At 47.3% G+C, this 22,024-nt stretch overlaps 3 protein-coding genes across 5 annotated transcripts; 1 reads left to right on the top strand and 2 right to left on the bottom strand.

Annotated features, from left to right (window-relative positions):
- Positions 1 to 43: 43 nt before the first annotated feature.
- On the bottom strand, positions 44 to 11,872 carry ZNFX1 (zinc finger NFX1-type containing 1). The gene is made up of 13 exons (XM_032704532.1): positions 11,607 to 11,872; positions 8,905 to 10,911; positions 7,990 to 8,121; positions 7,388 to 7,536; positions 7,064 to 7,207; positions 6,505 to 6,622; positions 6,005 to 6,258; positions 5,755 to 5,894; positions 5,279 to 5,433; positions 4,546 to 4,691; positions 4,068 to 4,178; positions 3,250 to 3,345; positions 44 to 2,578 (listed from the first exon to the last, which is right to left on the bottom strand). Exons 1-13 carry the CDS (start codon positions 11,659 to 11,661, stop codon positions 143 to 145), a joined length of 5,943 nt encoding a protein of 1,980 aa, XP_032560423.1. The 5' UTR covers positions 11,662 to 11,872; the 3' UTR covers positions 44 to 142.
- Positions 11,722 to 18,862, top strand: DDX27 (DEAD-box helicase 27). 3 transcript variants are annotated; one of them, XM_032704535.1, is made up of 21 exons: positions 11,722 to 12,270; positions 12,343 to 12,477; positions 12,602 to 12,661; positions 13,092 to 13,245; positions 13,617 to 13,663; positions 13,821 to 13,907; positions 14,656 to 14,761; positions 14,845 to 15,018; positions 15,329 to 15,479; positions 15,632 to 15,731; positions 15,839 to 15,980; positions 16,055 to 16,208; positions 16,323 to 16,657; positions 16,798 to 16,904; positions 17,062 to 17,167; positions 17,269 to 17,363; positions 17,463 to 17,589; positions 17,842 to 17,926; positions 18,112 to 18,186; positions 18,481 to 18,521; positions 18,608 to 18,862. In XM_032704535.1, the coding sequence occupies exons 1-20, from the start codon at positions 12,175 to 12,177 to the stop codon at positions 18,494 to 18,496; spliced, it is 2,352 nt and encodes a 783-aa protein (XP_032560426.1). In that variant the 5' UTR covers positions 11,722 to 12,174; the 3' UTR covers positions 18,497 to 18,521; positions 18,608 to 18,862. The 3 variants fall into 3 exon arrangements, with proteins under 3 accessions (XP_032560426.1, XP_032560424.1, XP_032560427.1); XM_032704536.1 differs by having other exon boundaries at positions 12,147 to 12,270; positions 16,323 to 16,404; positions 16,480 to 16,657; positions 18,481 to 18,862; XM_032704533.1 differs by having other exon boundaries at positions 18,481 to 18,862.
- A 673-nt stretch (positions 18,863 to 19,535) lies between these two features.
- On the bottom strand, positions 19,536 to 21,955 carry SNRPB (small nuclear ribonucleoprotein polypeptides B and B1). The gene is made up of 7 exons (XM_032704542.1): positions 21,838 to 21,955; positions 21,607 to 21,758; positions 21,130 to 21,241; positions 20,721 to 20,873; positions 20,253 to 20,391; positions 19,947 to 20,072; positions 19,536 to 19,734 (listed from the first exon to the last, which is right to left on the bottom strand). The coding sequence occupies exons 1-7, from the start codon at positions 21,838 to 21,840 to the stop codon at positions 19,697 to 19,699; spliced, it is 723 nt and encodes a 240-aa protein (XP_032560433.1). The 5' UTR covers positions 21,841 to 21,955; the 3' UTR covers positions 19,536 to 19,696.
- Positions 21,956 to 22,024: the final 69 nt, after the last annotated feature.

The following is a 22,024-nucleotide window of genomic DNA, read 5'->3' as shown; positions in this document are numbered from 1 at the left end:
CCGCGGCCCCGCCCCGGCCCCAGCAGACAAGGACCGAGCCAGGTTGCATCGAAAGCAGTTTATTAGTGAGGGAGGAAGCGCGGAGGCAGCGGGGTGTGCCGGGGCGTGCGTGGCTGTGATAGGAACGGGGGCTCACGCCCCTCTACATCAGCCGGCGGAGTTCCTCGAAGTTGAGCATGTTGTTGGCTACATCGGACCAGGCTGCGTGGGTCGCGCCGTCCATCTCGGGGGCCAGCCTGTTGCTGCTGTCCAGGGCGTGGTTTGTGCCCCCGATGACTTCCTGGCACTCAGGGCACTTACTCTTTTCCATTGCCCCCCCACACTCCCCAATCACGTAGATATGTCCGTTTTTGCACTTGAACCAGTGGCCACGGGGACAGCCAACAGCTTTGACAATCTCCACCCGCTCAGCTTCAGAAATCCCCAGGCCTGACATAGGCAAGGCACTGCTGATGTTCTTCATGTGAGCCTTCACTGCAGCCTCATCCTCCTCTGTGAATTTCTTTGTCCCTTCCAGGATCTCACGTACACTGGCGATCTTTGCCGCCAGCACTGGGGAGATCGTCCTACTTGGAAGGTTGCACCTTGCCAAGAGGTTCAGCAAATAAGTCAGCCTCTGGATTTCAGACTGCAGGTCAGAGAGCTCCTGTTCTGTAAAACTGATGCGTTGCTTAACCAGCCACGACTGGACTTCACGGAGGCGCATTCTCAGCCCTTGCTTCTCACTCTCAGCAATTTTGCTTATAGAAGCTGTTAGGTCTGCTATACGTTTGTAGAAGTTAAGCTGGTTCTCAATTAATCCAATTCTCTTTGTGGACAGATCAGGAGCTTCCAGGCTTTTCAGCATAAGGTACTTCTCCACTAGATTAGTCTTCAGAACAGCACTCCTTGCCAGTGCAGCCTTCAGTCTTTGTCTGCTAGACTCAATTTCCTGTACTGAGCCATGAATTTTCTGTTTCACCCGTTCTATCTCATCCACCTGCCTTTTCACCCTGGTGCCATATCTCAGATTCTTTCTGATGGGTTTTTGACACAAAGGGCATACCTTCAGCTTGACCACATCATCGTCTTCATCCATGTAATGGTCAAGGCCTTGGGACTCAAAGATGTGGCCGCAGTCTTCGAGCTGTACAAATCGAGCATCTGGGTCGTCTTCGAAGCCAAAAAAGATCTGAGTGAGTTCCTCGTGGTCACAAACAAGGCACTTCTTTGGGCAGGGCTCTCCACAGAATCCAGCACAGGGATGACCACAGCGCAGCAGCTTAGGACATGGCACATTGCAGCGAGGCCTATTGCACGGCTCAGAGCAAAGCTTGGTACACTGGTAGTGCTGGCACTGCCACTCACACGGCTCAGCACAGGGAACACAGTTTTCACCACATTTCTTGTTACACTTACTGTGAACACAGTAGTTCTCACATTTCAGCTGACAGGGAGGGCATTCTGTAGTACAGGGCTCCTGACACTGGTGAGAGCAGATCAAGATGCGCTTGCATGTCTTGCTACATTCCCTGTGAAATCTTCCTCCAAAGCAATTGTAACAGGAACCTGAACACGCATGACCACATGCCAGTGTGACAGAACACTTAGTAGAACATTTCACAGCCATCCCAGGTTGCCTCTCTTCCCTCTTAGCGATCCAGCATTCAACTGGCTGCTTGTGGCCACATTTCAGTGTGGCTCTGACCCGCTCAGGACACTGGTTCGTGCATTCCTGCCCACAGAAATTGTTGCATTTGTGTCCACAGTTCAAACTTTTCTGGCAATTTTCTTGGCATATAAATTCACTCTCTGGAGTAGAGCAGGGCACCATCTGCCTGTGGCCACACTTAGAAATAGTTTTCTCTACCTTCACGAGACATCGTCCACAGGGCATAAAACACAGCTGTGGGCAGCGGTGCCCATCTGCACAAAGCACCTTTTGACAAGGCTTCAGACACCGGAACTCTTTGTGGTCCATGTCATAGGGGTGACATGCCCTTGTGCAAACATGTCCACAATTCAACCTAAACTCACAGGGACGATTACAGCCTCCTTCCGGGACTTGGCTGAAGTCTGCAGCTGTAGATACCAGTGTCTTGGTTTCGGGGTGGTTTTGACAGCAAAGCATCAGTGAGTGGCCAATGTGATCTTTCTCCCGAAGGGTGTGAATGATCTTGCTCCAGAGAGGAACCTTGCCAAGCATTCTCATGTTTCCAATACAATACAGCCCTTTCTTAGCTCTGGATAATGCTACACATACCCGATTAGGAATCTGCAAGAACCCAATTCTCTCCTCTTTGTTGCTCCGCACCAGTGACAGCAAAATAATATCATTCTCCTCCCCCTGGTATTTATCTACTACGTGAACCTTTACACCTTTAAAGATCTTTGCTGGCATGAGGTTACGCAGACAGAAAAGCTGTCCAGTGTAAGTAGTGAGAATGGTGATCTGAGAAGGTTGATAATCCTGGTACAAGAAGTATTTGCACAGTTCCACTACAAACTGGGCCTCGTGTGGGTTCTGGTGGCTTTTCCCTTCCTGGATCTCTTGCTCAGGAAAATCATGTTCCACAAAGAAGAGGTTAGATGAGACACCCTGAAACAAGAGAAAGGATGTCAAAGAGAATTCTAGCTTCTGTCCCCCTAGGCTGTTTCCAGATGGAACCACAAGATTCTCCAAAATAGCTTCTTATAGGAGAAATGGGGTAAAATTTGTGGTCTCCTAAGTTGTTGTGTGTTTTAGGTGGTATTTTTGTTGTTTGTTGGGTTTTTGTTTGGTTAGATTTTGGAGCGGGGTTTATTTGGCTTTTTAATTTGTTTAACTAAATCATTGATTGTGCAGGTTAGACAATAAGTGATTAGTTTATATTTGTAAGCTGAATACATCCTGTTTGCACATATTGTTTATTGGTAAAATGGCCAGAGAACCCAAGGAAGGAGGGTTCCAATAGTCAAGTCACCTATTTTACGTTGCAGTTTCACATGTTGTGCATATGTAGCTTTCAATCTCCTACAATTCTTTTGTTCACTCTTTTTCTTTTAAAGTCATTAGTACTGGATCCATTTCCAGTGTCCACCATCACTAATCCAGGAAGAACTACAAATTCCTTACCTGATTCTATATCACACATTTCCTTGATTTGGATATAAATTTCAATAAGTGAATTTGAGCTAAGAATTTGAAATCCTTGGGCACTGTATTTTACAGAAACTCCTTTAGCCTGTAACAGGGGACAAAAGCAATTGCTTGGATTTCTGAAAACTCACTTTTATGTTCTCATATTTCAGGACAGAGGGATGGTTCTCCAGCTCCTGGTATATATGAGGACTGATAAGTTGGGCAATTTCCGGACGCATGCGGTGCTGAAACACAAAGCAGCTTTATCAGTCTTGAGGAAGGAGCACCATATTTCACTGGCAATATTCTGTTGTTCCACTGTACAGACTGTGGCTGAATACAACACAAGGATGACTTTGCAGTAACAGGCAAGAAGGGAGCACTTCCCAGTCCCTGCTCTCCTCTACCCCATTGCTGATACCACCACCACCTTCAGGAGCAGCAGTAGCAGAACATCTTCAAGACAATCACTTGGTAAGGTTGTTGTACAAGAGTGCTGCTTTCAGGGCAAATCTAAGAACACTTATTATAGATAACAAAAGCCAGCACTTCGCCCTAACCACTACTAGGTAGTTTTAATACAGGACTGCTGGTGGTAGAATTAACTTCTCCAGGCACCAACATAAATGATTATAGAAATTTGGCTATAAATATCAGGAAGCAGCCTGAAAAGAATTGTGCTGTCACTCTCCAAAATTCTGGAGGTTTCAGACGCCACAATAAGCCATTTTCTTTGCACTAAAACATATGGAAACTACAATGCTGTGGACAACATGAATAACTGGAAATATACTGGAACACTGGTTGTGGCAGTTTGACAGCTCCTACCATTCTTCTCAGAAATTAAATAGTACATTCTTTTCTTTTAGGCTTCTCTTAGAACAGAAATATAAACTTAAGTTTGTATTACAAACTTAAAACAACATAAATGCAAACGCAATGGAGTTTTTTTACAGCTCTTCCTTACTTGGTATTTCAGACAGACAAAGGGGAAATCCACTTTGATCAGCCGTTCAAAGAGAGAGATTTCCAGATTGAAGTTCTTGGCCAGGTCATATACATTTGCACTAGGCTGCAACTGAAAGAGAAGGGATAGGAGGTCCATCTTTAAGCACTTTTCCTATGTGTTAGTACAATTTTTTCACTTATCTCATTTTCTGTCATTGGTCCCCCACTGGGGGGGGGAATCCAGAAACTGGATTCTTGCAGAAGTGCTAAATATCAAAGTTAGATACAGTCACAATTGAAGCACATATAAAATTGTATCAGTTATACTAAAAGACCAATCCCACAGGAGCTCTACTCCAAAACTACAGGAGACAGGACCTGTGATAGCTGTGGAAACTGGGGAGCAACAAGTCTTGGCAACCTTTCCCACACAGTGTTTGGTTAAAAGGTTCTAGTTCATTTGCACAGCAGTTAGAGGCATTAGTCATGAAAGTTACCTGCTGGTGATCTCCAATGAGGATGAGGTGCTGGCAAGCTTTACTCAGAGTAGTAATGGTGTGAGCCTCAAGCACCTCTGCTGCCTCTTCTACAATGATAATTCGTGGCTCTACTTTTTGCAAGATCTGTCTGTATTTGGCAGCACCTAAGCAAAGACAAACAGTAGTAGAATATAATTATATGTAAGAGTTTTCAGGGAGGGGAATAGGCTGCGTTCCAGAAAAGACTGGATTCTTCCCAAGATTCCTCATTTTCAGGACTCAGCTTTTTAAATTCTAAAACAGCACCACACCAGGGATGGCTTTGATATGAAGTGAAGGCAGGTGGGGATCAGCCCTATGCCTGCCTTGACCCTTTTTCAGTGCTTTCTTCAGACATAAAATACACTCAATACATTGATCTACACATACAAATAAACCTTAAATTGTCTCTCCAAAGGGACCTTAACACTATCATCACCAGAGGGTGCTGTGGGGATAGCAGTGCAGATATTAGCTGTGCCTTACTCAGGGCCAAGTGGTGCATTTCTATTAGAATAATGCTGCTTGAGATGAGGGGAGTGCAAGAGTGCACAGAAACTGCTCATGCCACTAACTGACAGCTCTCACAACAGCCACATTTGCAAAGGCCTAACGCATCTGACCCAGGCAGTGAAGCAGCACATGATACTAATCTTTTGGCAACATTACTGGAAGCAGTGCAATACTGGTTTGCTTCCCAACTGCTGTGCACCTGTAGTTGTCATCCCCACAATTTTGGCGTCCTTGAGAATGCAGAGATCTTCCTGAAGCTTCAGTTCTTTCAGCCTTTCTGCTGCCGCCTGATACTGCAGTTCATAGTGCAGAATCTTCTGTCGAATGTAACGCTGGTAAGTCTGCAGCCAAAGCCTGAGAAGAAAGAGCCATTATCACACAGAGCAAGGAAAACAGGATGGAGATCCAGAACTTCTGAGTGGATTCAGTTCAAAACTTCCCCCATGTCTTTTGGGCAACAGGTTATTACTATCTGTACTTAGTCCTGAACACGCACACACACGCAGAGGGGATGACATCACTGCCCATGCAGTACAGAGAAAGTAAGAACAAGCATGTTCAGACAAGGAGCTGAACAGATATGGACAGAAACATCGTGGCTTGACAGAGAGTTTGCAAACTGGAATGATCCTAGGAAACACTTGCCTGACAGACCCTGCAAAATAGATTTGTCACCTGTAAAGCCTCCACCGGGAGTTCAGGTCAAGTTGCCACAGATCCTGAATAGCCTTGGCCTCTGACTCTGCCATTGCATTCTGCTTACGTAGCTCAGCCTTCATCTTCTGTTTAATTTTCCTCCTCTGGCCAGCAGTTATCTGCAGAAAAAAATAAGCAGTTACAGCACAAAGATTCTTCTGTATTAGCCTCCCCATGTTATTCTTTACACAGTCAAGCAGAGCCAGAGCACACTAACGCAGGCAGTTACCTCCCACTGCATGGTCTCCTGTAGTGGTTGAGGTGTTCCTTCTTCCTCGTCCTCCAGGAACATAGCCAACATCACACTGGCTAGTCTGTGAACAGCTCTGTGATCTTCCTCCTCCTTCCTCCTCCGAGGCTTTGCTGCCTTCTCATCCTCAATCATTCTCTCAGCTTCAATCAGATCAGCCATCTCTGGGATCTTCAAAAGCTCCTCCTCTTCTGCTTCACCTTCCCACTCCTCCTCTCTCTCCTGCTGACCATCTGTGAGAATCACCAGGCACATGCAGTAAGCCACAGCCACTCTAGCAGAATCACAGTGCAGCAGTCACTATGTGAAAATCAGGGTTAATCTTCTTTCCACTCCCTTACAGTAACAAATTGTTCTGTGCCTGTTAAGTAGCAGTGACTCTTTTCTGGCACACATGCATTGCTTAGGCAAACACACCTGTAGAGAGGATGGGGGTGGGGTGGGTGTCTTTTTGGTGTTTAGTTTGTTTGGGTTTTTACCTGGATTTTCAGCCCATATATTCTCTTCAGCATTCTGGGTAAAGACAGATACGCCAAGGCCCAGCCACTCCAGAATCACTGAGTGCTGTGAACCACTGTAGTAAAACTCCTTGTCATCCTAATATAAGGAAAGTCAAGTCAGCCAGGCCTATTGCACTTCAGAGTCTTAGGATGATGCCAAAGCAGCACCTTGCAGCAGGCAACTAGGACAAGAAGCCCTGAGAGACCCTTCAAAGGTCAAGCAGCCCCAGATCTCCAGAAAAAGCACCCCTTCTCCCCTTCAGTTTAAGAGACTTTCACATGGACACTTGTATTTGTATGCTGATAAAGATCACTTAGAATCTCTGCTGTTTAAAGGAGAAAAATTCAAAGCCCCTGCTTGCCCTGCCTGGTCTAGACTACTGTCATTTGGCACAGCTTGCTATTCACTCCCTCACTTTCCTAGTGAGCCAAGTGAAGCTAAAAGGATGAGTGCTTGGGGAACCTCAGATTCATTAGCAGAAAGAACAGTAAGCATACACTAGGACTGCTTGACTCAGAAGAAAGGGACCTCTCTTACCAGACCCTTCATCAGACTGTCCCAGTGCTGGGGCTCAATGTAGCGCACCAGGAAGCGCTCATGCAGAACTCCGTAGGTTGTGCATTCCAGCTGCTCTGCTTGTTCTTGGAGTTCCTGCTCAGCCTGTGCCATCTCACTGGTTATCTGAGCAGAAGAAAGAGAAGGGAGGCAGCGTCAAGTTCAGAAACAGCAGGACAAGGAACTGACAGAAGAACTGAGAGACCGACTTCAGCGTGACGCGGGTGAAAGCCCAGGTGTGCAGGAGGTTTAGTTATCTCCTCCAGTGCAACCCAGTCCCTCATCTCCAGTGAGCCCTGCACATACATTCGCGTGGGCTCTGTGGAGGTGCCCGGGCAAGTCGTATCTGAAGTCACAGTCCTTCCTCAGCTCCTTCAAGGTGAATTGCTGCAGGACCTCACTGCTACTCCTGCCCCCAACACGCACTATCCCGCTTCTTTGGAATGAGTATATTCCTGTGAATGAAAGAGAAATATTGGTACTTAAAAGGGCAAGCTCTGTTTCCTGCAGCAGGACAAGAGACAGAGAAAACACCTCTTGACTGCAAATGCTACAGTGGATTGGTCCGAGTGGTTTCTTACTTTGTATCAATGAGGTCATGAAAAAACTCAATGATCACAAAAAAATAACCAAAGCAAACAGGCAGGTTATTGTGCCATAAGATGGACAGACTAAGAGCTGTAGTATAATTTACAATTATAGGTTCTAATAGCAGGTTGCCCAGAGAAGCTGTGGATGCCCCATCCCTGGAGGTGTTCAAGGCCAGGCTGGTTGGAAGTTGGAGCAACCTGATCTAATGGACCTGCCCATGGCAGGAGGATTGGAACTAGATGATCTTTAAGGTCCTTCCAACCCAAACCACTCTATGGTTCTACCTGACCTTCCATCCTATTTGCAGGTACTCTTACCTTCTAAGAACTGATCCAGTGCGTGATTAGTGTAGCAGACTATAAGGATGGGACACTTCTGGAAGGTTCTTTGCCACACAGACTCATTAGTCAAAAGAGCCTGAACGATCTTCAAACCCACGTAAGTCTTCCCTGCAAAACAAGGTCAGAATCAGAAAAGGGTAATCTACCCCTTGAAACAGAGAAATCATCAAAAATAGATACAAGACTCCCTTCTAGGCTGCTGATTTGGTCTGTACCAAGAGGAATGACCCCAGGAGTAACTAGCTTACGAAATGTAAAGAAAGTAGCATGACACTGACTTTCTGGTCTGTAGCTGAGCAAGGCTGTAGCTGCAAGAATGTTGTCTTTTGGATAATACACCAGATCTGGACACAGGGTTTTCTCTGCCACTGCATCCCCCAGCCCGCTCTGAAAACAGCTTCATACATGACATTTGGCTGCACATGAAACATCCACACGCTAGTGGAATGCAAGCACCGGTGCTTGTCGAATTCAGGTACCATTTAAAAGAATTACAGTTAATCTTGTAATACTTTATTCACACATGGGTTCATGGCTGAACACTCCCAATGCTCTAACATGCTGTGAAGACAAATAGAGGGCTGCACAGCAAGAGGTACCATGTTCTCAAAGGGGATTGAAAATGTTTTTCACCCCATTACACAGGCAGAACCAACAGTGCAATTGGGGTCCACTTGCATCCAGATGGGCAATGAGCAAAATCAGATAAAGTATTTGAGGATATTACCTGTCTCCACAGCTCACACTAACTGGGCCACTCAAATATTGATTAGGCACAGGACTAAAGCTTTGGAGACAGTGCAGATGGCTGTCTCTGAAGTTAATCTCCCTAAATGGAGGAATCAAGGAGAACACCTTAAATTACAGAGACTTTAAGCAAATATTTCTCACCGGTCCCAGGAGGTCCTTGAATAATAGCCAGCTCCTTGGTGAGTGCAAGATTCAATGCCTGCATCTGAGACTCATCTAATCTCAAGTCTTCCACTGAAAGCCACTGCTTGGGATCTAGAATGTGGACACTTTTCAAACTATGAGGGCACATCTCTTTATCTGATGTCTCCACCAAGGGTGCCAAGTTGTAGGCAGTATCTGCTGTCAGGTATGCTGGTTTCTTCACCTCTGCATCACATTCCACAATGTACTTCTGGAATGGGACATCTTCTTCCTGCATTTCCTGCAACCCTTCTAACACATGCCGATAGGCCTCAAAGTAGGCAGTTGTCTCTACCATGAGGAAGGAGTCTGAGGGCTGAATCTCTGCCAGCAGTGCCTGGCTCTGTGCATCAAAACAGAGCTCCACAATCCCATTGGCAAGTTCTGCAGCATCACGGTTAGAAACAGCAGCAAAAAGGAATGTTTCAAAGTGATCTTTGGACATGCAGACCAGGGATCCATATAGCAATCGTTTAGAATTCTGCCACTGTACAAACTTCAGTGGTTTTATGTCAAACTGGACCTTGTACACAATACCAGTCGAGGCACAACGTGGGGCAATAATGTGTGTGTCAAAATAGATCCTGATATCATCAAATTTCTTCTGTCTCAAACCTCTGTCCTCAAAGCTCTGCAAAAGCTCCAGGATACCTTCCCTTAAAGGCCTTACAAAGTCTTCTCTCAAAAGCCGAAAATGGGTGTCAAGATAAATGCTGGTGCTCTCATATCTTCCAGAAACAATATTGGGACGTAGAAAGGGTTTCTCTTTACCATGTACCTCATTATGTGTTGGATAAATGGCTATGGTACGATAGTTTTCTTCCTGACCATCAATCTGAGGCTGCATAAAGGTACAGTTATCAGCCCTCAGTGTGCCTTCACGTTTCTTCTCCTGCAGATGCTGCATGAGCATCTGGACTTTATTGAGGTTCTTCTCTGTCTCTTCTGTGATGTCCACACCAGAAGCTCTCAGGGCATTTATGGATGCTGGCAAGACTGTCAAGAGAATGGAGACTTTCTGCACAGAGCTGGCTGGGAAAATACTGATCAGGTCCTGAAGAAGTGAAATGATGTTGCTAATATGCACAGGGTACTCTTGCCGTACAGCAGGAATTACTTCTGTTACCATGTCAGACACATACTGTGGCAGACAGACCTTGAGGAAGTTGGACTCCTTTACCACTCCAAGAAGCTGTTGGATACTCTGTCTATCCATTCGGGAACTGCATGCTTTCCGAAGGACCTGGCAAATGAGCTGAAGGAAACTGGGTTTCATAGCTGTTTGGGAAAGAAGTTCCTTCAAACCCGAATGGGAAGCAAGTGTGATGGCAACTTCTGAGGGGTCTTTCTCAAGGAGACTTTCCAGGAACTTATAGCCAATTCTTTTGGCTTGCCGAGGCTGCCCACTGAGGTGGGCACCGCGTGGGGTAGCATTCTGGGAGAGATGAGGATTCTCACGAGGTTGCATCCTCCTTCTGCTACCCTCATTTTCCCATGCATTCCTCATCCCTCTAGCTCCTTCCTGAGCTTGTCCACCTTGATACCTCTTTCCCCTGCCTTCATTTTCTTGCTCATTCCAGGGTCCCCTGGCCCTCTCATATGCTTGTCTGTCTTGATACCTCCTTCCCCTGCCATGATTTTCTTGCTCATTCCAGGGTCCTCTGGTCTTCTCATGTGTTTGTCCAAGTTGATATCTCTTTCTCCTTTCCTCATTCTCCTGTTTAGTCCTGAATCCTGTGGCTTCACTGTTGGCCTGTTCACTTTGGATTCTTATTTTGATTGGAACCTTGTTTGACTGAGGAACCCTTGAAGTCCAACCACCAAATCTCTCCTCTCTTTGCCCACGTAGAGGATTATAATTACTGTCTTGGGAGCTTTCCCCTAACTGAGCTGCCTGGCCTGCTACATTATTTGTTCTGTATCTGCCTCTTCTTATAAAGCCAGTGTTCCCATCAAATGCATGTCCTTAAAAAAAGAAAAAAAAAAGACACTGCTTAATTATCAATCAACCACATTAACCTGCCTCCCAACACAGATGCACGAGCATATTGACCTGAGAGTCAGCATACTTTAAACATTTAACATAAAGTTAAAAAGCTACTATTACATTTGCACACAGACTTTCAAATTGTTGCCTCCTTTGTACCCCTTTTTCTGACTGCTAAAGACAGCACCACGCATAGAGTTCACTTGAGCTATGAAGACACTAAGAAAACTGTTTTCAGAGAACTGAAAGCAGAATTAAGAAAGGCCAAAGATGAAGATTCCTGCACAGGACATTTCCTCAGGAGTTAGTCATCACTGAAATAATGACAGAGGCAGCTGACTTGAACTGATGGTATATAGTACATTTAAAACATGGAGCTTCCAGACGAAGTCCAGCTTCTGGGAGCAGTGGGAAGCACAGCCCATAGATCCTTCGCCAGGCTCCCCAGAGAACGCTCAGGGAAGCACCGAACGGGAACAGAAACAATTTAGCAAGAGGTTGCTGCAACACATCGCCACATCACTTCCCCAAACGGGCTCCAGGGGCGAGCAAGGAAATGCTGAAATTTAGCACTTAGAAGACTTAGAAATTTAGAAGATTTCGCCGAACGCAAGAGGGGAGCAGCGGATCCCCCTGTACCAGCACCACCCCTCCTGCCCTGAGCGACCCTCACCTGTCGCCCCACCTCGGGGCCGCCGAGAGGAAGGCTCCTGCCCAGGACTCTCCATCGCCCGGCCCGGGGACCGCTCGGGGCTCCGCTCCGGCTCTCTGGCCCCAGGGCAGTGGGGCCGGGGCGCTCCTGCTCCCCGCACACGGGCAGTGCTGCGCTGCGCTCCCCGACCAGCCCGGGAGCCGCCCCCACGCCCAGCGGAGCTTCCCTTCTCAGCTCCCCGCAAAGTTTCACTTTCCAGTTCCCCGCAAGTCCCGCCCCGCTCCCGGCCTCGCCGGGCAGAGCCCCCGCCCCGTACCGCTCGTCACCGGCCCCCGACACGGCGCCCCTCCCGCGGGACGGGGAGGGAAAGGGGAGAGAAGGAGAAGGGGAAGGCAGCCCGCCCACCACCACCCACGGCCGCGCCCAGCGCCGCCGCTTTCGTTTTTCTTTCCCGGCTCTGCCCTCCTACTCTCTTCCCGGCTCTGCCCTCCCGCCCCTAAGCCCGGCCCCTGAGCCCGGCCCAGGCCCTAAGCCCGGCCCCAAGGCCCGCCCCGCGCACGCGTGTCCCGCGGCGCTCCGGGGCCCGACCATGGCCACGCTGGAGAGCCTGGGCCTGGTGGGCACCATCGCCGAGGGGGACGCGGTGCCCGAGGAGCCCGAGTCTGACGACTCCGCGGATGAGGAGGTGAGGCTGGGCGGGCTCGGGGCGCGGGCGGGCGCGGCGCGGCCGGCTCGTGGCTCACGACTGTTCCCGCAGGAGCTGTGCCGGGTGCCGGGCCCCAGGCGGCGGGGCCACAGGAGCGGGGACTTCAGCGCCGCGTTCGTGTTCGGGGAGGCGGAGGCCGGCGGGGAGGACGCCTGGGCGGCGGCGCTGCGGCAGCTCCGCGGCAAGGTGAGCGCTGGGCGGCCGGGATGGAGCTGGTTGCAGTGCCGGGGCACCGGCAGTGCCAGGGGCCACAGCGCCCAGTGCTCTCCCGGGCTCCTCTTACAGCTCCTCTCTGCGATTTTCTACCTAGAGAGCAGCTACGACGCTGGATGAGAAGATTGAGAAAGTGAGACAGAAAAGGAAGCTCCAGGTCAGGGTCTTTCTCATTACTGAAGAGGCTGGTATGTGTTTGGCCATTCCTTCCCTCCAAGAGCATCCTGAGGCACAGGGCTCCAGGTGCAGCTCATCACCTTGGCTGGGTTTGCAGCCACACGTGATGTGTTGCTGAACTGATAAGGATGCAGAATTATTAATGGTTAAAGTTAGGCAAAACCAATGGGCTTGTTATTACAAGTCACCATCCCTGGAAGTGTTTGAGAAAAGACTGGACATGGCATTGAATGCCATGGTCTAGTTGCCATGTTGGTGCTCAGTCATAGGTTGGACTCGATGGATGTCAGAGGTCATTTCCAACCTAAATTATTCCCTGATTCTCTAACAACAAATACAAGCTCACAAAGAATTGAAATCCCCTTTTTATCCTTTATTTTGAAAGCTTTTCTATTTAAATCTTTTTTTAGGAAAGGGAAGCTAAACAAGCAAAAGTGAGAGACGAAGATGTGGAGGCTGAGGATAATCAAACCACAAAGAGAGAATGTGAGGATTTTAGTAGGGATGATGAAGATGTGGAGTCTGAGTATTCACTGGATGATGAAAGTATCTTCACAAAAGCAGGTATTAGCAGTACACAGAGCAATGATCAGGAGCAAGAATCTGACAGACTGTGGGCTCACTGGAGAAAACTGTAGTGAAGCCTTGCTGGGAGTGGGCAAGAACCTTTTATATTTTGTTGCCTTCCTTCTGCAACATTCCTTCTGATTTTAATCAAGCCTAATTTGAATGGTAGCCATAGTACTTTAATTGAACTCATCCCTTAGGAAGGATAATTTACTTGGCATTTTTACTTCGTTGCACGCCTCTACTTGTTTCTGAGGCTTCTCCCTCAGTAGCTCAGAGCAAAAAGTATGAGGTTAAGATAGTCACAATATATTGATATGTGTTTAGGTGTGCTTGTTAGTCTCTGTCACATTTCTCTTCCTCTGCAGATAAGGTCAAAGTGAAGGAACGGAGGAAATCAAAAAAGGGACAAGTGGTAAGTGTTGGACAGTAGTAAAATTCCTCCAGTGTTTCTTGTGGAGGAATTTGCTCTGGTTAACAAACTGTAGCTAAAAAATCAGCCCAGAGCCCTTTGATAACATGTTATGTTGCTGCCTGTGTTGTTTCAGTTTTGTTATTGTTCCTGTTTCTAGGAAGCAGAGACCTTTTTTGAAGATGCTTCTCAATATGATGATAACTTGTCATTCCAGGACATGAATCTTTCACGACCTTTGCTAAAGGTATTTACTTAATTTATTTGTTATATATGTTACTCTGAAGAAAGTTGTACAGCCTTTCCTTCACCAATTAGAACTTTCAAATTCCTCTTCTTGCAACCACTTTGAAAAGGAAATTATGTGGGAGCTAGTGTGATAGTCTTTTAGGAGCCGTTGTTACAAATTAATGGAAACTGTTATTTGATTTGCAATGTGTCAATGCTGCCTTGAGCTAGACTTATCACGGAATGGTTGAGGTTGGAAGGGGCCTCTGAAGTCATCCAAGCCCCTGCTCAAGCAGGGCCACCTAGAGCTGCTGCCCAGGAACGTGTCCAGATGACTTTGAATTTCTCCAAGGATGGAAACTCCCCAACCTCTCTGGGCACCCTGCGCCAGGGCTCAGTCACTCTCATGGGGAAAAGTAATTTTTGGTGTTCAGAGGAAACCTCCTTTGTTGAGTTTGTGCCCATTGCCTCTGGTCCTGTCCCTGGGTACCACTGAAAAGAGCCTGGTTTCATCCTCTTTCCATCCTCCTGTCAGGTATTTACATACGTTGACAAGTCTTCTCTTCTTCAGGCCAAACAGTCCCAGCTTTGTCAGCCTTTCCCTGTGTGTGAGGTGCTCCCAGGTCCTTCATAATCTTCGTGGCCCTTTGCTGGTCTCTCTCTCCAGCATGTCTGTGTCTCTTTTACTCAGGAGCCCAGGGTTGGACACAGTACTCCAGGTGTGGCCATACCAGAGACAGAGTTTAATTGCTCTATCTCCTTTGTAGGCAATCACAGCTCTTGGTTTCAAGCAACCAACCCCAATTCAGAAGGCTTGTATCCCAGTGGGTCTTCTGGGAAAGGATATTTGTGCCTGTGCTGCCACTGGGACAGGTAGGGGCTTGAGCAGGGCACCAGAACCGTGGAGAATCAGCTATTCACAATAATTGCTAATTCTTTTTAATTTTTTTCTTTAGGTAAAACAGCTGCCTTCATCTTGCCTGTCCTTGAACGCCTGATTTACAAACCTCGTCAGGCTCCAATAACACGTGTTTTGGTTCTTGTGCCAACACGAGAACTGGGTATTCAGGTGCACTCTGTCACAAAACAGCTGGCACAGTTCAGCAGTGTCACAACTTGCCTTGCAGTAGGTGAGTATTAAGTTGTTTATGTGAACTGTACAGCTCACTGTAAACCACTATAGGGAAATGGGAATTCTGTGTTGTGAAACTGGAGGCTGTACAGTTATTATGCTTCTAATAGATATGTTGTGGTTCAACATCTCACTTTCCAGTGTTGTGCTGTACTTTTTTGTTGGTGTCTTAGAAAGAAGATGTGGGGTCACTTCTATGTGTGAATGTGGTTTAATCTGAGTTGTTTCCCATTCCTCAGGCTGTTTGCATCCCTGTACTCTGCTGCAGCTGCTCGGGGGGTCAGCAGTCCGTGTTCACTCTCTTTCAGGTGGCCTGGATGTGAAGACTCAGGAAGCAGCTCTGCGCTCTGGGCCAGACATTCTTATTGCCACTCCTGGGCGACTGATTGATCATCTCCACAACTGCCCTTCTTTCCACCTCAGCAGTGTTGAGGTGCTGATTTTGGATGAAGCAGACAGGTAGGGTCAGCAGGACAGCAGGGAAAAATATGGTAGTTTTCTCCTTCCCTTTTCCCAGGCTGTAGGGCTGTCTTTGTTGCCCTGCCTTAAGTAATGTTTCTTACCTATGACCAGTGAAGCTGCCTTAACCTTGCTGTTTTTCTCCTATGTAGGATGCTGGATGAGTACTTTGAGGAACAGATGAAGGAGATAATCAGGTTGTGCTCACACCACCGTCAGACAATGCTTTTCTCTGCCACAATGACAGAGGAGGTAAGACAAGCTGCAGAGAAGCTTTGAGGCAGGAATTTGAATGGGAGTTTGCCTGGTCTTTTACCAGAAATCATGTGGACTTTTTTGTCCTTAACCTGGTTTTGTAGGTGAAGGATTTGGCTTCTGTTTCCCTGAAAAATCCCGTCCGAATTTTTGTGAACAGCAACACGGATGTTGCGCCTTTCCTGCGGCAGGAATTCATCCGGATCAGACCCAACCGAGAGGGGGACCGTGAGGCCATTGTAACAGGTCAGTGAGGGGCAAAGACAGGCTGGAATCACTGAGTGACTACGAAGCAGGATTCTGAGAGGACTTTCTTTTAGCTCTCCTGACACGAACATTCCGAGATCACGTGATGCTGTTCACCCAGACCAAGAAGCAGGCTCACCGGATGCACATCCTGCTGGGACTGATGGGGCTGCGGGTCGGGGAGCTGCACGGGAACCTCTCTCAGGCACAGCGGCTGGAATCACTCAGGTATTAGCAGGCTTAGTTGGCAACCCTAGGCTAAAAAGAAGATCAAAGTTGGAAGTTTTGGGGCAGAAGCAGATTGCTACTTGCGTTGCTAATGCATTTGCTTTCTCTGCTCAGGCGCTTCAAGGATGAGCAGATTGATATCCTGGTAGCTACAGATGTGGCTGCACGTGGACTTGATATCGAAGGTGTTAAAACAGTGAGTATTTGCAGTGCTGAGGTTTTTAATGATGCCCTTAACGTTGTTTCCCTAGTAACACTGTTTCTCTTACAGGTTATCAATTTTACCATGCCCAACACCACCAAGCACTATGTCCACCGTGTGGGTCGGACAGCCAGAGCAGGCAAGGCTGGGCGTTCAGTCTCACTTGTGGGTGAGGAGGAGCGCAAGATGCTGAAGGATATTGTCAAGACTGCTAAAACAGCAGTGAAAGCCAGAATTCTCCCCCAAGGTACACACCTCACTGAGGTAAAAAGCGGGAGAGCAGTGCCCAGGGAATATCATGGTAGAAGGGGACGCTGAAAGAGGTGCTGAAAAACAAGAGGGACTTGATGTGAGCTACCTCTGATGTTCACACGGTATTGCTTTCAGATGTCATATTAAAATTTCGAGAGAAGATTGAGAATCTAGAGAAAGATATCTATGCAGTTCTGTGCTTGGAGCGTGAGGAACGTGAGATGCAGCAGTCAGAGGCCCAGGTAAGCATTTTTTTTAGGAAATTTTCTTTTAGGATCTAGTGTAGATATAATCCATAATGAGGTTGCCCTAAATGTACTTAACCTGCCTACTTTAGAAGGGAAAGAGACAAGTATTTTTTATCCACTGTGAGCTCACCTCTTTCCTGAATTATCTTAGATCAATAAGGCAAAGAAGCAGCTGGAGACAGGAAAAAAAGAGACTGGAGGTGAGAGTTTGGAGCGGAGCTGGTTCCAGACCCGTGAAGAGAGGAAGAAGGAGAAATGTGAGTCATGACACTGCTGCCATGTTAAATTCTGTGGCTGCAACTGGCCTCTGCTCTCTGCTTTAGGAGGTTCTTTATTCTGTTTCTCTTTTTCTTTCCAGTGGCTAAAGCCCTGCAGGAATTTGACCTAGCATTGCGGGGGAAAAAGAAAAGGAAGAAATTTATGCAGGACACACAGAAAAAAGCCCAAATGACTGTGAGTACATTTATGGACAAGTGGGACCCTGGGTGGACTCTCAGTTTTCCCTTAGCAAAACCTCACATCACTGCAAACTTGCATTTTAACATCTTTCAGCCAGAGGAAAGGTCACAGTTTGAAATCTTGAAATCTCAAATGTATGCTGAGCGTCTGGCCAAGAGGAATCGCCGAGCAAAGAGAGCCAGAGCCTTGCCAGAAGAGGAACCAGCAGCAGTACCAGCAGGTAGAGACTTGTTTTACAGCTGACTTACCTTATGTCACTTACTTTGCTAGAAATAGGTAAATTAAACTAGTTTGTATAGAGGGAGGCATTGCTCTTTGAAGGAATGGCCACCAGTGCTGGCCAGGGTGCATGTTTGCAGAGAGCTGTCATTGCTCTTCCTGATGGTTAAGGCTACTTGTTGTGGTCAGGAGGACTGGGATGATGCTGTGGCCTTCCATTTACAACCATTGTTCTGAATATTATCTCTGTTAGGCCCTAAGAAGAAGAAAAAAGTGTCTGTGTTTGATGAAGAGCTGACCAACACGAGCAGGAAGGCTCTGAAGCAGTACCGTGCTGGGTAAGGTCTTAGCACTACTACCTTAGTCCAGACTTTAGTAGATGAGATTTTTGCATCTCTGGACTTCCTCAGGGATACCTTGACTGATACTGGGGGGAAAAGGTGGGCAGGGTTCTTTTCAGAAGTACTGTACTTGATATAATTCTTGCTGTCTTACCTCTCCTCCTTCCCCTCTCTCTCAAAAGCCCTTCGTTTGAGGATCGAAAACGTCTCGGTATTGCCCAGCGCAGGAAAGGAGGAAACTTCAAATCCAAGTCCAGGTATAGCTCCCTTTACTTTCTTACTCAAGTTTGAGGGGTTTTTTTTTTCCCCTGCTTTCTTTTTTCTTCTTCTTGTGATTGCTTAAAGGCCCTTGCTAAAAGGTTTGTTGGTTCTACAGTACCTTACCCTCGTACTACAGGTCTGGGGGCAATCAAGGACACTGCCTTTAATAGCACATTCCTAGGCTTCTACTTGGGAAAATACTTAACCTAGAAAATATTCAGTGCTGCTCCTCATCTGTCACTGAGAGTTGGGCTGGAGTGGAATGTCATTTCAATTATCTTCTCTTTCAGGTACAGGAGGAAGTAAGAACTGTTGGCAGTTACCAGATGGGTAATGTCAGACATGCTCTGTACAGAGCCTCAATTCCTTTGTACTGCAAGGAGACAACTTCAGTAAAACTGAAGTTTTTCTTCAACCTCGGGAATAGCTTTGGGATGTTTGCCAATACTTGCTTGAAGACCCTTTGTGAAAACATCTGTAGCAGCCCATGCAATAAAGAATTATATTTTTAGGAGGTTTACTCTGTTTTATAGCACAGCTAGAGCACCTGAGAGCTGGGACCCGTTACATCTATCAGACTTTTACTTCATGTAAGTCGTCTTTAGGGCAAAAACTGAACAGTGCTTTGTTCATATACTTCTGTGATCTCAATTAATTAATAGAGCTGAAAAGGATTTCTGTTGTTGAGAGCCTATTCCGGTACTAGGAAAAAAAAGATTTTCAGACTGTTACAAAGATGGCTTTGGAGGTGACAGTCACAGGAATTACAACAGATCTCCAAGAGGCTGCCATCTGAAGGAATTATGTCCAAGGTGGGCAGAGTGGGCAGCTTCCTCCTAACTCCCAATGAAAGCAGCTGTAAGCTGAGGCAAAATGGAAGACTATAACCAGAATGGGGGCTGGTGTATTTTATTGTATATAATGACAGGTTTGCTCATCCTGGTTTTTGGTGTTTTCTTTTTACTAGAAGCAATGCAGATCCTCCTATAAAGACCAAACAGGTTTACTGCAGCCTTGATGCAAAACAACATCAATCACTGTTCTTAACCCAAGTTTATTGTGAATAAAGCAGGGACCATTCTGATCAGTAGGCCATACTTAATTTCATTTAAATGTTAAATCTTTCTTGGAATTTTTACAATCTCCACTCTCCCAACCTTTTTTTTTCCATCAGCCTTGGTAAATTTCATTGTTATGGTTTAATTCCTATAAGGAACACAAACTGTTTGTTTCTGAGCTGTCTATACAAATTGAGCTTTTTGCCTCAAACATGCTCTTCTGGGATGACCATAGTGCACCAATAAAAAATAACAGTTACACTCCTGAAATAAACAGAGCAGTACAGCAGTGACTCCCAGTATTGGGTTTTCCAACTTTATTAAAAAGGGCAACGTTGACAAGCAGTAAATATAAAATATACATTACAAAGCTTTGAGAGGTGGTACTGCTCAGTGTATCCCCTTACTTGGGTCTTCTCACAGTTCAGAGGTACATCATAGACTAATCTCATGGTCTTGGTGGACGCATGCCTGGTGGAGGGGGTCCTGGGAATAAAGGAAAGAGCTGAAGAGGAAAGAAGCAGCAATGCTAAACCAAAAAGACATTTTCCCTGTGCCCAGTGTAGCCTTAGGACCCCTTTTTTTTGGCACCAAAGCACTTACTGTCAACTAGCAGAGCTAGGGAGACATTGGAATGCATCACCCTTCAAACATCTTACAGCTTCTTATAGTTTCTAGGCAGGAGAACCTGCACTCACCTCTCATTCCTGGGGGTGGTGGTCTCATTCCTGGTGGGGGCATTCCCATAGGAGCACCTCGGCCAGGTGGCATTCCCATTGGTGGGCCCATGGGTGGTCTCATGCCTGGAGGAGGTCCCATCATTCCTGAAACCCGAGAAAAACCAAAGCAGGTAAATCCAGCTGAATATTCAAGGCACTAGGTGGACATCAGGATATCCTCCATAATACCAGTTCTTCATCAGACTGGGATAACTACCTCTTTATCACCAATTCTGCCACAGAACATGAGCTCCTTGCTACCCCACTGTACAGAGTGACTCCTACCTGGAGGAGGGGCTCCTCTGCTCATGGGTGGGGGAGGACCCCCACGCCCTGGGGTGTACTGAGTTGGGGCTCCTGCAATGCTGGCAGTGGCTGCTGCAGCAGCAGCTGCGACTGTTCCACGGCCCTGCGGTGTCATCACCTGCAGACAAAATGAACAGGCTCACAGAAGAACAGCACAATATCTGCTTTGTATTAATAACTAAAATACAGCACTGAAATTCCCCTTCAGAAAAATCACACCAGCCTCCTCTAATGTATTAAATGATGCTACAAACTTATAATACAATTCAAAGGATACCACTTATGTGCAAAAAGCTGCATTTTTCAACCCTCTTCTTCATCATATAAGAGAGTTCTTAGGGCAATCTAGCACCAAAAAGCCTTACTAGGCTCAAACTTCATGGTAACGGATTTCTTACATCGCACTGGTACCAAAAAATAAAAGCCATATGGGTCACAGCATCTCACCTGTTGGGATGGTCCTCCCACTCCTCTGACAGGGCCAGCTAATCCTGCTGGAGCCTGTGGCATGGGAGCACCAGCTGGTACTCCCCTCCCTGCTGCTCTCCCAACTCCAGGTCCTCCGGCAGCACCAGCAAGAGGAACCCGTGCAATTCCAGTCTGAAAAGAGAGCCCCCCAAAAGAAAGATTTATCAAAATTAAAGTCCTCAAGTCCTAGGGATGCCCACAGCTCTCCTCTGTCCAATTAAACATCCAAGCCCACAAAGGAACAAGAGCTTCCTACAGTGAAATTTGCTGGACCTAGTCACAACAGCATCTGGAAGGCTAGAACAGCACAATAGTACCATTCCCCTGCAAGGAAGCAAATATATTGGATATCCTTTCTCTTTTTGCTTAGTTCTGTGCTCATTCTTACATCTTTTGGAGGTGGTCCTTCAACTGTCATGGATACCAGATTTTCCCCTCGCAGCAACACAAGACCAAGGACTCGTTTCTCTTCCCGCTCTGGCTGTTTTGAATTTTTAGGTCTGGTGAGAAGAAAACATTGCAAAACAGAAAAAGAAAAAAGAATGAATGATGCTCCTTAAATTTACAAGAGGATATATATGGCTAGGCTGCTTCTCCAAAGAGGAGAGCCCACCACAAAAATCACATTTTTATATGCCTCAAACTAAGTATATAGAAAAGTCTAAACCGTTACAACTGGCATCACAGAGGGGTATATTTTGGTTATTTGGAAAGAACTGAAGCAAGGTGCCTCTTGAACGATGATAGTTTGGGGATTTGCCCAGTAAGACTAAACACATGAGTGTTCCAGCAGACGATGCCCCGGCTCTCGCCCCGAGGCCCCTCCGCAGGACCGGGGGCCCCGCCCGCCGCCCCCGCCGCTCACTTGATCTTGCGGAACTCGTCGCAGTCGCAGAGGATGAGGTTCATGTGCTTGTCGAAGGCCTTGAACGTGCCGATGAAGACGCGCCCGTCCTGCAGGATGCACCGCATGCGGTAGTCGATGTGCTGCAGCATCTTGCTGCTCTTGCCCACCGTCTGCAAAGAGACCGCCGGGTTAACCCGCGGGCCGAGCGGGGCTCTCCCCATCCCCATCCCCATCCCCGCGGGGGCTCACCATGGCTGCGGCTCTCGGTGCTCGCTCCCGCCGCCGCCAACAACGCTCCCGCCGCGCCCCCTCTCCCCGCACACACGGCGGAAGCTCCGACGCGCGGACACCGCGACTTCCGCCCGCCCTGCGCGGGCACCGCCCGTTCCGGCGCTCCGCGGACGCGCTTCCCTGGGCGGGACGGACGCGGCGGGGC

The sequence above is a fragment of the Chiroxiphia lanceolata genome, chromosome 17 (assembly GCF_009829145.1).
Source record: "Chiroxiphia lanceolata isolate bChiLan1 chromosome 17, bChiLan1.pri, whole genome shotgun sequence".
NCBI lineage: Eukaryota > Metazoa > Chordata > Aves > Passeriformes > Pipridae > Chiroxiphia > Chiroxiphia lanceolata.
The sequence above is the reverse complement of the archived record's forward strand: the minus strand, read 5'-3'. Positions and strand labels throughout refer to the sequence as shown.

What these genes read in the sequence shown, in the direction of transcription:
- ZNFX1 (XM_032704532.1), bottom strand. Translation starts at nt 11,661, where the DNA reads ATGGAGAGTCCTGGGCAGGAGCCTTCCTCTCGGCGGCCCCGAGGTGGG. An exon ending in TCCCGGTGGAGGCTTTACAG is followed by an intron (nt 5,434 to 5,754) that starts GTGACAAATCTA and finishes CTTTCTTCTCAG; the next exon opens with GCTTTGGCTGCAGACTTACC. An exon ending in TGAAATATGAGAACATAAAA is followed by an intron (nt 2,579 to 3,249) that starts GTGAGTTTTCAG and finishes CTCTTGTTTCAG; the next exon opens with GGTGTCTCATCTAACCTCTT.
- DDX27 (XM_032704535.1), top strand. Translation starts at nt 12,175, where the DNA reads ATGGCCACGCTGGAGAGCCTGGGCCTGGTGGGCACCATCGCCGAGGGG. An exon ending in AATCAAAAAAGGGACAAGTG is followed by an intron (nt 13,664 to 13,820) that starts GTAAGTGTTGGA and finishes TCCTGTTTCTAG; the next exon opens with GAAGCAGAGACCTTTTTTGA. An exon ending in CCGTGAGGCCATTGTAACAG is followed by an intron (nt 15,981 to 16,054) that starts GTCAGTGAGGGG and finishes ACTTTCTTTTAG; the next exon opens with CTCTCCTGACACGAACATTC.
- SNRPB (XM_032704542.1), bottom strand. An exon ending in GACGAGTTCCGCAAGATCAA is followed by an intron (nt 21,242 to 21,606) that starts GTGAGCGGCGGG and finishes TCTTCTCACCAG; the next exon opens with ACCTAAAAATTCAAAACAGC. An exon ending in TGGGAGGACCATCCCAACAG is followed by an intron (nt 20,392 to 20,720) that starts GTGAGATGCTGT and finishes TTTTGTCTGCAG; the next exon opens with GTGATGACACCGCAGGGCCG.